Raw genomic sequence first — 13837 nt, forward strand, 5'->3', positions numbered from 1 at the left:
AGAGACAAAATCGGTAATTTTCAAAAGGTATTTTTTAAATGAACACAGAGGAGCACAGTACAATCACACATGGATTTCTAGAGATTTCTTATTTTAACCAGAGGTTAGCCACAGATGGGGCTGGTTAAACGTGGATCAGCTCCACTCTTTTTATTGCCTCATCACTGTCTGGGTTCAGTAGTGGAAAGTGGACTATAAACAACCCTATTCAGATGCTGTGAGATTTAATTTTAATTAATACCAATTCCAAGAACTGCTAATTAGAAATGCACTCGCCTCTTTGCTTGCTCACATTACCTCCAGACATGGACTCCAAGCTTCCCACTCTTACATATTTTGTAATATGAGAGATAACAAATTGCACCAAAGGCCTTTAATGAACCATTATTTCCCATGTGCATTTAATTTACAGTATCAAGATTTTAGAAATACGATAATGTTGGTAGTATTTTTGGTTGCTTGAAATCCTAAATAGGATTAAATGTCTACTCTTTCAACAGACGGGAAGAGTGACACCTCACATGTTGTATATGTGCTTCTCCTGTCACAGGGCAATCAGATTCATAAACCCAGCAATGCTCTGTCTTACAGATCCACAGAAATACTAACATTTCATCAGACTCCAAATCCTGTGCTGAAAGGAATGAAAACCATTACCTTTCTTCAACCTTCACAAATATCATCCTTACTCCTTTCGTTGGTATCTGATTCGCATCAGGGAAAATTACCCTAAAACCATCTGTGGCATGGCCTCTAGCTCAGAAGAATGTCCTAAATCCTACAATTCTGACCCCAACCTTATAATTTTATAAATGAAGAAACTGAGGTGCAGGGAAATGAAAGCACTTTCATAAGCACCACGTAGCTGAGCTGGGATTAGAATGCAGATCTCCTGACTTTTTATCTTCTCTTTTTTGTGTGCTTCATTGTTTTGTCCTATAGTGGCCACCTGGTCATCACGCACTGAGTGAATAAAGATTTACTATTCCAGATAGTGATTTAAGAGAACAATGGATTACATGGTCATGCACGTCCAGTTTGCATACTCATCTTACTTTAAAATTTTTAAAGCTAACCCAGGACATATTCCCACTTTATTATTCTGGTGAGCTAGGTTAATGTTTTGGAAGCTTGGTTTGATAACTTCAATCTAATTATTGGCCATCGTTTATAGGGATTATGTGGAACTGTTGGAAATGGCTCAGCCCAAACAAACATTTCTTTACTAGGTTCTAGCTCATCTATTTATTTTTATTTGCAAAAACTAGTGAAATTGGATTTTCATTGAAAAGTTCCCCTGCCAGACACTTAATTCTGTTCCCCTGAAATTACCATTTGACAGACATTGGCTGAAACAACTGAAAACTGAAAATTCATTTTGTCTGGAAGAAAAGTCAAAAGCAAATTGGTCACCCCTTAGTGTGAGTTATGACTTCTTTATTCACACCTTGATAATAGAAACAGATATAAAGAATCTTCATTAATTAAATGAAAATTGCTGTGAAATGAAGCAGATGTTATACTGTAGATTAAACACATTCTAAAACTTTTTTTTTAATATCTTCTTAAGGAATCTATTATTTTAATCTAATAGATAAGATTAACAAACTGTTTGCAAAACAAATGCTGTGAGTTTACGAAAATAACTAAATGGTCTTTAGGTCTCATAGGACTTCTGCTTCTGATTAAGATGTACAACATAATAAGAGTCTGTTGTTCTTATTGTAATAGTATGAAACAAGCAAGATGATCTTCAGAATCACAGTTTCTTTTTTAAATACAGCAGAAAATGAATGACAAAAGAAATCTAAATGAACTAAATTCCAGAAAGGGACAAGTCCTTCACAAAAGAGAAGAAACTCATGACTTCCATCCCATCCCAGGAGGATAAGAACTCACTGTAGATGAGGAGTAAAGAGAAACCACCTGAACATTTAGCAAACATTTAATGGCTGTACTTAGGCTACTGTGATGGATGAAAATCCCAAAGAGTCCCTGTTACAGAGTGGGTCTGTATCACCCACTAACTCTCTTTTGTAGGCTGTCATAAGTGCACAGAGCTAGTATACCAATGGCTGGACCCTCGAGGGCAGTAAAGTTGAGAGATATCCTTAAAATCCCTGAGGACCACTAGTGGCTGCTAAAGAGTGAGAGTCGGACAGGGTTGCTGAGACAAATCCCATCAAAGCTTTTGCCATGTGGAAAGCAGCAGCAGACAGATTCTAAATACAGAGAGGCATAAAAGTGGAAAAAACACCTCCAAGCTATTGGGATAATAAGGAGTCTGCCTTAACTGAGTGTATACAGAGGCCCCCCAAAATCTGAGCAAGATATTCTTTTTTTTTTTCTTTTTAACATCTTTATTGGAGTATAATTGCTTTACGATGGTGTGTTAGTTTCTGCTTCATAACAAAGTGAATCAATTATACATATACATATGTTCCCATTTCTCTTCCCTCTTGCGTCTCCCTCCCACCTTCCCTGTCCCACCCCTCTAGGTGGTCACAAAGCACCGAGCTGATCTCCCTGTACTATGCGGCTGCTTCCCACTAGCTATCTATTTTACGTTTGGTAGCGTATATATGTCCATGCCTCTCTCTCACTTCGTCCCAGCTTACCCTTCCCCCTCCCCGTGTCCTCAAGTCCATTCTCTAGTAGATCTGTGTCTTTATTCCCGTCTTGAGCAAGATTTTCTGATGTGAAAAATTCTGGAGGCAGAACTAGAGAGAAAAAAAAGAGCCATCCTGTGACCCAAAGGCTGGCAGCCAGTCTGTAGAGCAACAGAGATTTCTTGAGTCTCACCAAAGCTCAGATCCCAAGCTGTGCTGAAGAAAGTTATGATTCTGCCCTCAAAATTTGAAGCCAGTGGTTAACTAAATCGAAGTAAATCCTCAGAAAATGACCAAGTTCTGCTCACTTACAGATTAATTTGAATCAGCTTCCAAGTCTAGTTGTCTGACTGAAGAAAGGGTATGCCTTATTCTGGGGGTAAACATTATTTATTTCAGTCCTTTAGTACAATGTTCAGCATGCAATATAAAATTACAAGGAACACAAAGAAGGAATGAAAGGTGACCTGTGGTCAAGAAAAGAGACAGTCATTAGAGGCAAACACAGAAATGCTCCAGATGGTGAAATAATTCGGATAGGAACATTAAAATAACTGATAAATATGTTACAGAATCTATTGTAAAAGTTGCACAACATGCATAAAGAGATAGAAATTTCATCAGAGCATTGGAAATTATAATAAAAAACAAAAGGAAATTCTAGAAACATAAAATATCAGAAAAATTTTAGGTATTTGATGGGCCTAATTGTAGAAAAAACAGAAAAGAATCAGTTTACTTGAAGACGTCAAATTATTCAAGCTGATAAAGAGAGGAAAAATCCAGTGTCTAAGTAAAGCCTTAAAAAAAGAACAAGCTCAGGGCAGTGGTTGAGGGTCCGCCTGCCGATGCAGGGGACACGGGTTCGTGCCCTGGTCCAGGAAGATCCCACATGCCGTGGAGCAGCTGGGCCCGTGAGCCATGGCCACTGAGCCTGCACGTCCGGAGCCTGTGCTCCGCAACGGGAGAGGCCACAACAGTGAGAGGCCCACTTACCGCAAAAAAAAAAAAAAAAAAAAAAAAACAAGCTCAGCTCATCTACGTATTAATTTGGCTCAGTTTTGACTCAAGGTCTATGAGATACTACTACATGATCAAACATGTATAACTGAATTCTCAGAATAAAGATGAGAGACAATGAGGCAGAAAAATATTTGAAGAAATAATGGCTGAGAATGATCCAAAATTGAGGAATGACATTAACCCACAGATTTAATAAGCTCTGCAACCCCCTAGTAGAATATATACAAAAATATTATACCTACACATACCATAGTTGAAGGTGTGTGTAGTTATAATATTTTTGTATATATTCTACTAGGGGGTGAAAATCAGAGATAAAGAGAAAATTTTAAAAGTACCTGTGGTAGGGGTGGGGATGAGGATGTGTGTGTTGAGGAAAGTACATGCCATACAGAAAACAATTATAAGAATTACGTCTGACTTCTCATTAGAAATAGAGGGCAGAGGATGATGGAATACAAGAGTATATACTGTATGATTCCATTTGTATGAAATACAAGATGAAATAAAATTTATCTGTGTTGATAGAAATTACACAGTAGTTGCCTCTGAAGTGAAGAATTGACTCGAATGGAGCAGGAGGGAACTTGTGGTGGTGATAGAAGTTTCCTTAGCTTGTTTTGGGTGATGGTTACATGGGTGTATACAACTGTCAAAATGCGTGAAACCCATGATCAGTGTATTTTTAAATATAAATTATACTTTTATATTTTTTTCAGAAGCCAATCGAAACATCAATATCTTTTAGCAAAAACATTAGTGATCATGTGATCTAGAATGAAATTAAGCACTGAAGAATAGCAAGGGACAGCATGTAATACTCCCCCGGGTCACAGACACATTATTTGATCAGCACTCCTTCTCTGACACTGAGTCTATGCCCATAAGAGAGTATAGCCTCCCCCAGCAAGTTTTTATTTTATAAGATAAAGAACTTCGTCATCTTATGCTATTACAAACATGCTTGTTCCCCACACAGAGCAATCCATTCATATCTCACATTCTCATAATAATCCAATCAAGGCTAAAATATAAAAAGTATGATTTTATAAAAAGCAGGATACTGAAAAACCCAAACTATTTCTTAGCATAATCATACCTCTATTGATATGAATACCTTTATTCGTATATAAATTTCATATGTATAGTAATATAATAAGATATGCACATACTGAGTGTATTTAATTTGACGTTCTGGAAAGAACAGTGCTAGAGATCACAATCTAAACCAAGTATTAAAATAATTAATACAGCTCCTATGAATCATTTAATTTTTTGAACTGTTAACTCTGTCATATGCTAATGTAAAAAAATACCTTAAATTAGAAATTTTCTAGTTATTGGTCATGTTATATTACCAAGCTGAGCATCTCCTACATAATGAAGATAAGCAGGCAAAATGACCTCATCCAAGAAAATGAAAGGTACTGCTGTAGTGATGACATTGGGGCAGGTGTGAAATGGATTCATCATTTTGTAAAGGACCAGCTATTCCAGGGTCAGTCTCTCAGGATGGTAACTACTCTGGAATAACGAAAAGAATGAGTGATCATAAGGTTGGGGCAAAGGGGAGTTAGGACAAAGATGCTTTAAACTATTTGATGTAGAAGGAGGAGAAGGAAACTAATAATTTATTGCCTGTTATAATAATTTATAACCTGTTATGTTTCAGACACCTTTCTGGGCACTTTTTATATGTTGTCATTTAATTATCTCAGTAACCCTACTAATTTGGATGAGAAAGCTGGGCTCAGATACTGGGTGGCTTGCTGAAACTTCACATAGTGAATATATGGCAAAGCCAACTAACGCTAAGCCCATGCTTTTGTAACTGTCATATTCTGTATTGCCCAAAGGATATAAAGATATGGTAATTTAGAGGACATTTCACCTCAACAGAAGTAATAATGTCTAATGATCAGTGTTGTCTAATCAAGAAACAGGCTGCTTTAGGAAGTAAAAAACACTCTCTCATTAGAGCTATGCAAGCAGTAGCTAGAAGATCATCTTTTATAGACTCTAGGAATGAAATTCTGTTACTGGATAGGAAACTGGAAAAATGTCCTCCAAAACTCTTTCATGTCTCTAACTTCACAAAGCATTCTAGAAGATTAATGACTTTTCAGCTACAACTAAAAATGAAATAAAGAAATGGAAATTAAAGGAGCCAGCTTTCAAACCTGTACTCCCTTTTAGTATCAGCAGCATAATCTTAAATCAGCAGAACTTCTTGCTTTTGTGTGCCAGAAAGCATGGTTCAGAGTATCAAAACTGTTAAGAAGTGAGCCCTGGAAAACCATGTCCACTTGGTCCTTTTTATTCTTCCTGGTGTACAAAAATAGAGAGACTTTTAATGAAGTTTATTGTAGTTGTTTCTAATATTATATTACCTTAAACTTGAAGAATTTACTGACAGGGGAAGTTGGTGAGGTTAAAAGGTGAATGTATTCCTATAATGATTAAACACTTATTTAATGAAAATATATTTTAAGCTGCATTAACAGTGATTTCAAAGTACAACAGAATAACAATGTGCAAGAACAATGCATACGGCATTTATTGGCAGGTGATGATGTTTTTTGTATATTGTATGGTATGACAAAGCGAAAGATGACCAAGGGCATGTAAAAATCTGACATTATCATGCAAATATTTTTCTTTATTAACTTTGGTTTGGTTTAATTATAGCAGAAATTATTTTATAATTCATGTAAATGAAAATAAATAGAAAATTATATCTTAATTTCTTTTGGAGAAAATACATTATTTTTATTTTGAAAATTGGTACCTAGAACAGTTTCAGCGTTTATAAGCTCATCTTCATAAAATATTTGATAATTTTTTAGTCACTGCTCACCATATAAGAAGGGACAAGTGCCTTTATCACTGAAATACTATCCTAGATTTACCTACAGCCATTTTAGTTCTAACACATTTTGAAGGATAAAATATTTCCTTACTGTAAGTTCTTAACATGTCCTGAAGGTTTTTGTTTCGTTTTGTTATGTTTCCTGTTAAAACATACAAACTAACAAACTAGATAATTTATTCAGCCCTGAAACACCCAAGTGAATTGAAAACTCCAGGTTTAAATCCCCTCTCTTTTCCTTTTTTTTTTTCTTCTTGGTCTACAAAACAGCAAAGTAAATGAGGCCAGATTCACAGTTTTCCAAAACATTATGAGGTGGCTGTTTTCATTGCTTTAGAATTTTGCTGGAAGACAATTGACTTTTGCTTTGATGGCTTTGTTTCTGTTGCTATAAGTCTTCACACTGCTTGCTTCTAATAATGCCATAGCTATTAAAGTAAGCTGGTATGTAATTTCTATAACACAATTTTTCTAGCTAGGTATGAAAGTGTAGAATAATAACAAACCATCACTCATCCGCATGTGTGTGTGTGCTTGTGTGTGTGTGTATTTTGGCATTGTGATAGCAGTATATATTCATCGTTTTATAGTTATGCATAATTAATACATGTCTTCTAACTAATAGCTAACATATAATTAGGAAATTCAAATTCCAGAACATTGATATGAAACCTGTAAAATCCTGATGGAAATTTCCATATTGAAGATTTTTATAAAAGTGCTTATTAGCTGTTGCAGTTACTTTTTGAAAGAAAAATTTCACATAAAAATCTAACATAACTCACACCCCCAGGAATTTCATGTTCATTTCAACTTCAAAGAGAAGCAAACTAGGCATGGCAGTAGAAAATACAAAAAGTTTTATAGATGAATTTATTTGTTATTTAGTGTTTGGTTAACGTTGCAGTACATTGAAAAAGGAGTTATTACAATGTAATGTTTTGGTTTTGTTTTACATTTAGGAGGTCCATATGCCTTTCTAAATTAAACTTACCCAACAAATAAGGGGGAGGCACTAATGCTAGTGAGAATATTAGTTTATATTTGCTTTAAGATGAGAAATAGAAAGAGGGCGGGTCTACATTGCGAAAACCACTGACAGTTTCTTATTTGCAAAATCACACTAAAAGTCTGCTCTACTTTGTGGGAATTACTTTTAGGAGTAGATTGTGTTTGACTTTTTCTTATGTGGTTCGAGATATGATAAAAAAATTATCCTATTCTTATGCTTATAGGTCCTTATTTCAAAGAACTTCCAACTCTTCTCCACTGTGCAGCAAAATTTGGCCTAAAGAACTTGGCTATTCATTTGCTTCACTGTTCAGGAGCAACTTGGGCATCTAAGATAAAAAATTTGGAGGGTTCAGATCCAGCACATATTGCTGAAAGGCATGGTCACGAAGAACTCAAGAAAATCTTTGAAGACTTTTCAGTAAGTATTTTTCCATTTTATCTCTAAAACTCTTTTTTATAAAATTAATATGTATGTATGTGTGTGTGGGTACATGCACATTGCTCTTGAAAATGATGCTACTGTACAGCTAGTTTTTAGCGTCTGTTGGTCCTGAGTCATTCACTGTCTTAAGCATTTTGCAAGATTATTCAACTTGTCTTCATACGCCATAAACCAGCTCTGACTCCACACTCCCAGCCCTAAATAGCCCCTTTGAAACTTATCTGGTCTTTCTGGCTTCTGAATAGCCTGTTCAGTGTTGGAAAGGAGATGTTACCAAGGAAATGAAAACCTGTTACTTTTCATCTTTTGTTCAAAAGTCTAAGTAGGCGCTGTTAGGCACGTAAAATGAGATAGATATTTACTATGTTAAAGGAATATATTTTGATAATTATTCAAAAAGTCTACCCAGTAAAAAGCTAAGCCATGTTGTTTAACTTTGTTTCTGATACGTGATTGATTCCCTTTCTCTCTCTGTTAAGTCCCAGTTCTTTATTGTGTGTGTTGAAACTCCAAATTTCAGAACACCCTTTGAAGGATATTAGTTCTGTAAGAATGCAACCAAGGGACGATTGAAGGAGGGGATACTACCTTAGTACATAAAACACACGTTGTGTTTCCTTAATCAACCTTAGAAAAGCAATTATTTTCTGTTTGTAACAAAGGTATGCACATTTTGCTCGAGAAAGTGAATTATACTTCTGATGGCTCTTAGGAAAATATAATAGGCAATTATTGTGTTGGTGAATATGTCAGAATTTGTCTTTGGATTCTCAGAAGATAATTTTATTGCCAAAGAACAGTTAATATAGAACATTGAAATGCTTCTGGTCATTTTAGCATATATTCCGATTATTAGGTTAAGTAAATGTAATATTGGACTTCTAAAAACCATCGGTATTTCTGATTGCCAGAGAGTAAAATGACAACCAATCTAACTTTTTTCTCCACTTTTAAGAAATAGCAAATAGTTATCAGAAGAGCATGGGTATCATCCACCATCTGGAACTACTTGTATTTAAAATACAAGTATTTATTTTATTTACAATAAATACAGAAATTAAGTTTTGTAATAAAATTAATAAACTACTTTTTATATTCTATGTCCTTCAAATGAGGAATAAGCATAATTTTTATTCATGGAAAGGTTTTAGATAGTGATTGTCATATATCCGATGGATGCGTTCATTTTAGTTATTATCCACTGTACATAGTCATTGACCAATGCAACATGGCATCTGTCTCAGGTAAGTCAGTGAATCAATTCAGCCTTGTAAATTGGCCCACAATAGTCCTACTATTCCTACATCCTGGGTACTCAGTTCTCTACAACCTTATTCTCAAATTTTTAACCACTGGTGGGCGGAAGTTAAAATTTCCCCTAGAAGTCTTCAACATCCAGGGTTACTTTCCAAGATGATCCCTGATTTTCAAAGAGTGACGCTTCCATTTACGGTTCTCCAGTGAGGACTCAGCTTTTAACAAATGCAGCCCCATGCAAAACTGCACATACTTCATAAATAACATAGTACTAAATAATAATGACAGTAGATACAAAAGCAACTGTGAGGGTAGGATTTGATGGATGTGGGAAATGATTTTTTATCTCTCATCCTCTGGGTATTTATACCTTTACTCCTGCAATAATAGCATTGATACCAGTAGATTGGTATCACTGTCTTTAGGTGACTATTTATTCTTTCATAGTGGTTGCATTCTAATTTTGCAGTTATACTTGATAATTATTCTATGAAATTTGTTAAATTATTTCATGTATTCTGTCTCGTGAGCTGTTACATTTTGCCAGCATGTCTATAGTAGACATTGACATTATAGGTAGGACAGATCAATTATTTTGCAGATGTTCTGCTGTCACTAAGGAAGTGACTATGGAAGTGTGTCAGATAAACACATGTTGAGACTTTATACTATAAATTATAGTAGCTATGTCTTTTTAAAATTATATCTAAACTTAATAGAGAAAAAATGTGCGATCTATTTGCATTGCTGAAATACTTTATTGTTTCTTTCATAACATTTACATAGCTTTAATATTATAACCACATTCTGATAAATCTCAGATTTGTCACATATGCATTCAAATTTTCCATGAACTATTTTTCAGAATTGTTGAAAGGAACAGATATTCTTTCAGTTTGCAGTTTATAATCCACCAATTGACCATACTTCTGTACTGAAGAAATATATATATTTTTAAATTCAAACATACCCCGCAACTGATTCACTGATTTCTTCAATTCTTCCTAATCCTCCATCAGTGAAACATGGTTCATTTTAGAATCTCACAGGGAGTTACAACACAGTGAGTTTGGTCATTGCTGAATAAAATGGGTAGGTAGAAGGAAAAAGTGGCTCATGACTTTTTAAAATAAAGATAAAAAGAGAATCAGTAGCAAGCGTTCATAAGCGAACAAGTACCATCTGTTAGCTAGATGAATAAGGAGGAAGAAGGAGGAGCCTCGAGTCACATTCTTGATGTTTCTTCGTGGGGTTTTTTACTTTGAAAGGTTAATAATTTATGTACGATCTATGAATAGAGACTTTTGCTTATGAATGGATAGCTTTCCTGTTTTGATAGTTATCGCATTAACAACTACACTTGTTTCATGTTTTCAGTACTATTATAGATAATAATACGATACATTTCTATAACCCATACAAGTCTTTCAAATAAACTACTCAGTTTTCAGTTTCTGACAATGCCTTCTAGAAGAATTAATATGAAAAGCGGATGGACAAAAAGCCACAGGATTGGTGTTTAATTCCACAGTTGAGTGTGAACCACAGTTTGCTTCATAGAATTCTTGAGGAAATCTCAGACTATTTCAAATAACAAGTAGCAATACTGACAACTCATTCAGTCCTCTAAAAACTTACCTTTTAAGTCAGAAATACCTGAGAATTTGAAACTAAAGTGGAACTTGGCCACAGATTACAAGATACTTTGTGATTTAAGATAAAGTGTACAGCCAAAATTAGAATGTGTTTTAAGCCAAATGATATGTGATATTTCTTTGTGTTATCTTGAGTATGTCACCCCATTTACCTCCATCAGTTTTAGACACTTCAGAAAATGATTAGATCCCATGTAAGTAGACAGGGAAATACATCCTCCTCTGTGGGCCGGCTCTGGAATTGGAGAACCAACAGGTGATTACTAGGAACAGTATCCACTTAGTATCTTTTCTCTTCCACCACAGTGTTCACTCGTATAGTTTGGTGTGTATATTAGTAAGATCTTAATCGTACGTAATCTTCGTGAAAATTTCAGAGATGGTCACTTTCTCTCGCTGACTTTTCAGGAGGACTCCTCCCTGGGAATGTTTCTGTTGCTCACGTCTGTGATGGGATTCTTGTGACTGCCTGCTCTCATTGACTTAGCCTGACTGCTGTTTGTCCCTGTGGACCGTGGGCTAGTGTGTGTGTGCGCCCACGCGCACCAGAGGGAGACAGAGAGCACGAGATTGATTCTGTCGCCCTCTAGTGTCGCCTGATAGACAGTGACCCTGATCTTTTTCAAACGGTCAAGGGTTTGGAATGACAGTACAGAAGAGGTAGATGTTGAAGCACCTGGAGTATCCCTAATACAGAGCAAAGGCTGACTGATTGGTGTAGGAACCCATTGCTCGGAAGTTAGGCTTTATGCTTCGGGCAGTGAACATTCACCTTTCTTAGCCCATTATTTCTCTCAGTATTGGCTTTGCTCATTTGGTACTTTCTCTAGAGCAGCGGTCCCCCACCTTTTTGGCCCCAGGGACTGGTTTCGAAGGCAGTTTTTCCGTGGACGGGGTGCGGGGGAGGGAGGAGGGATGGCGGAAGGTTCAGGCAGTAATGTGAGCGATGGGGTGCGGCAGACGAAGCTTCACTGGCTCTCCTGCGCCGCTCGCCTCCTGCTGTGCGGCCCGGCTCCTAACAGGCCTGGACTGGTGTCGGTCCACAGCCCGGGGGTTGGGGAGCCCTGCTCTAGTGGATTATTCCATTTAATTTAGTAAATATTAGTATATGCTAATTCCCTCTAAATGGCAGCATACCCTGCTTTGCTTATGCCGTTTTTCTTTCTCGTAAGTCTAGAAGCTAATGATGAGTCATGGGCTCCCTACCCCTCCCACCATCAGGTGCCCACGAGGTGCTCAGCATGTATTTACTCATTGATGGGACAGAAGGCAAGTGTCAAATTTAAGGACTTGTTTGATCTCACTTACCCAGTAATATCCTTAACCGGATCCCATGTTTAAAAAAATACATATTGCTCATGTTCTTTCTATATTCAGGATATTTTTAAGTTTAGGTTTAGTATATTCATAGACAAATAACACAACTGCTCTCTTCAGCATTTATTTTTAATACGCCAGCCTACAATGAAGTTTAGAATTCCAGCCTTTGTTCAATACTGATGTTCTGTTAGAACTGAAGAAACTGGAACAAGTCACATAACTGCACTTGAGGGCATGCATTACAAATTCATGTCTCAGTTATGCTTTTGGAGCTACTTAGCAGTCTCTTTCTAAAATCCCATTAAATGGACCATAGCGGTGCATTACAGAAGTTTATTCTTCCCCAAGTCCTCAAACTCAGTTTTGATGCTCTAACTCTGCAGCTGTAAACATCCTGTTAAAACTCCCTCAACTCCTTCCTCTTCTTTGTCAAATTTTTATTTTTCCGCTAGTCATGGGGTCTTGGGATTCAGCCACGTTGGATTTGAATCCTAACTTCATCAAATACCACATTTCCATCCTTGAGCAACCTCTTTGTTTCCTCTCCGCTTCAGTTCCTTTATTTGCAAATAGGAAAAATAATTCCTTACAGGATGTTTTTAGGACTTGATGACATAATATGAAAACATTAAAAATATAGTAGATCCCTAATAAACGATATTGCATTCACCTTATTTTCTTTTGATTTATTGTGATTCATATCAACTGGAGACCTCACCATCAATCATATCCTCTCTTTCTCCTGCATCATTCATTAATCTCTCCCATTATACTGACTTTTCCCTGAACAAGCATGTTCAAATACACACACACGCACACACACACGCTCCCAACAACCCTGCCTTCTCTTTGATCTCTTTTTCAGTACCAGAACTAACTGAAAGAATGACTTTTCGTTTCACTCATTTCTTTCCTCCAGCAATCCAAGCTTCGCATTCAGCCCATTACTGAAGCTGCTCTGTCAGAGACCATTAATAAGCTACCGTAGATCAGACCCATTGAATTCCTCTCAGATGTTCTTTGGCTCAAGCTTTGGCACTGGATTCCCTGACCCTGTCCTCTTCCTAAATCTCCACTCACCCTTTGTGACTTCCTTCTCTTACCCCATCAGTTAAGGTTCTTTCTACATAGTCTTCTCTGGTGATTGACAGCTAAATCATTGTCTTTAACCTGGACCTTCCTCCTGACTTAAAGTTCCAGTTTTAGTTGCAAGCTGAATGTGTCCACATGGATATGTTACAGGCCTCTAGAGCTCAACAGACCCAAATGATCTTTTTCTTTTCTCCTGGCTAATGGCATAATTATCTGCAATATTTACTTGGCCAAAATTTGAAAGTCATTTTCAACTCCTGATTAGATAGCCACAGATGCGTATACTATTTCCCATTTTTCAGATGAGGAAACAGATTTATAAAGTACCTTGCCCAAAGTCACCCTGCTAAACATATGTCTGACTTAACCCCGAATCCATTCTCATAGGCTCCCTCTCCCTCATACAACCCTGATCCACGCCATTCATTCAGTTACCATATCTTACTTAACAGTTGTACTTACACATCATCTATCCCATCTGTTCCCTCTTTTTCCTTCTCTCTGTGGCTCCCTTGGTTTGTACCTTCATTATCTCTCTTCTGGTCGGCTGCGCTAA

At 36.6% G+C, this 13837-nt stretch overlaps 1 protein-coding gene across 1 annotated transcript in view; it reads left to right on the plus strand.

The window, feature by feature from the left end:
* Window positions 1-13837, plus strand: part of BANK1 (B cell scaffold protein with ankyrin repeats 1) — a gene marked incomplete at its 5' end in the record, with an annotated part of 276016 nt that overhangs the window by 93773 nt on the left and 168406 nt on the right. The window contains one exon of the mRNA XM_082653833.1: window positions 7737-7933. Within this exon, the coding sequence (XP_082509959.1) occupies window positions 7737-7933 (197 nt within the window). The remainder of the gene's footprint in view (window positions 1-7736; window positions 7934-13837) is intronic.

Source organism: Grampus griseus (assembly GCF_964374135.1).
Source record: "Grampus griseus genome assembly, chromosome: 4".
Lineage (NCBI taxonomy): Eukaryota > Metazoa > Chordata > Mammalia > Artiodactyla > Delphinidae > Grampus > Grampus griseus.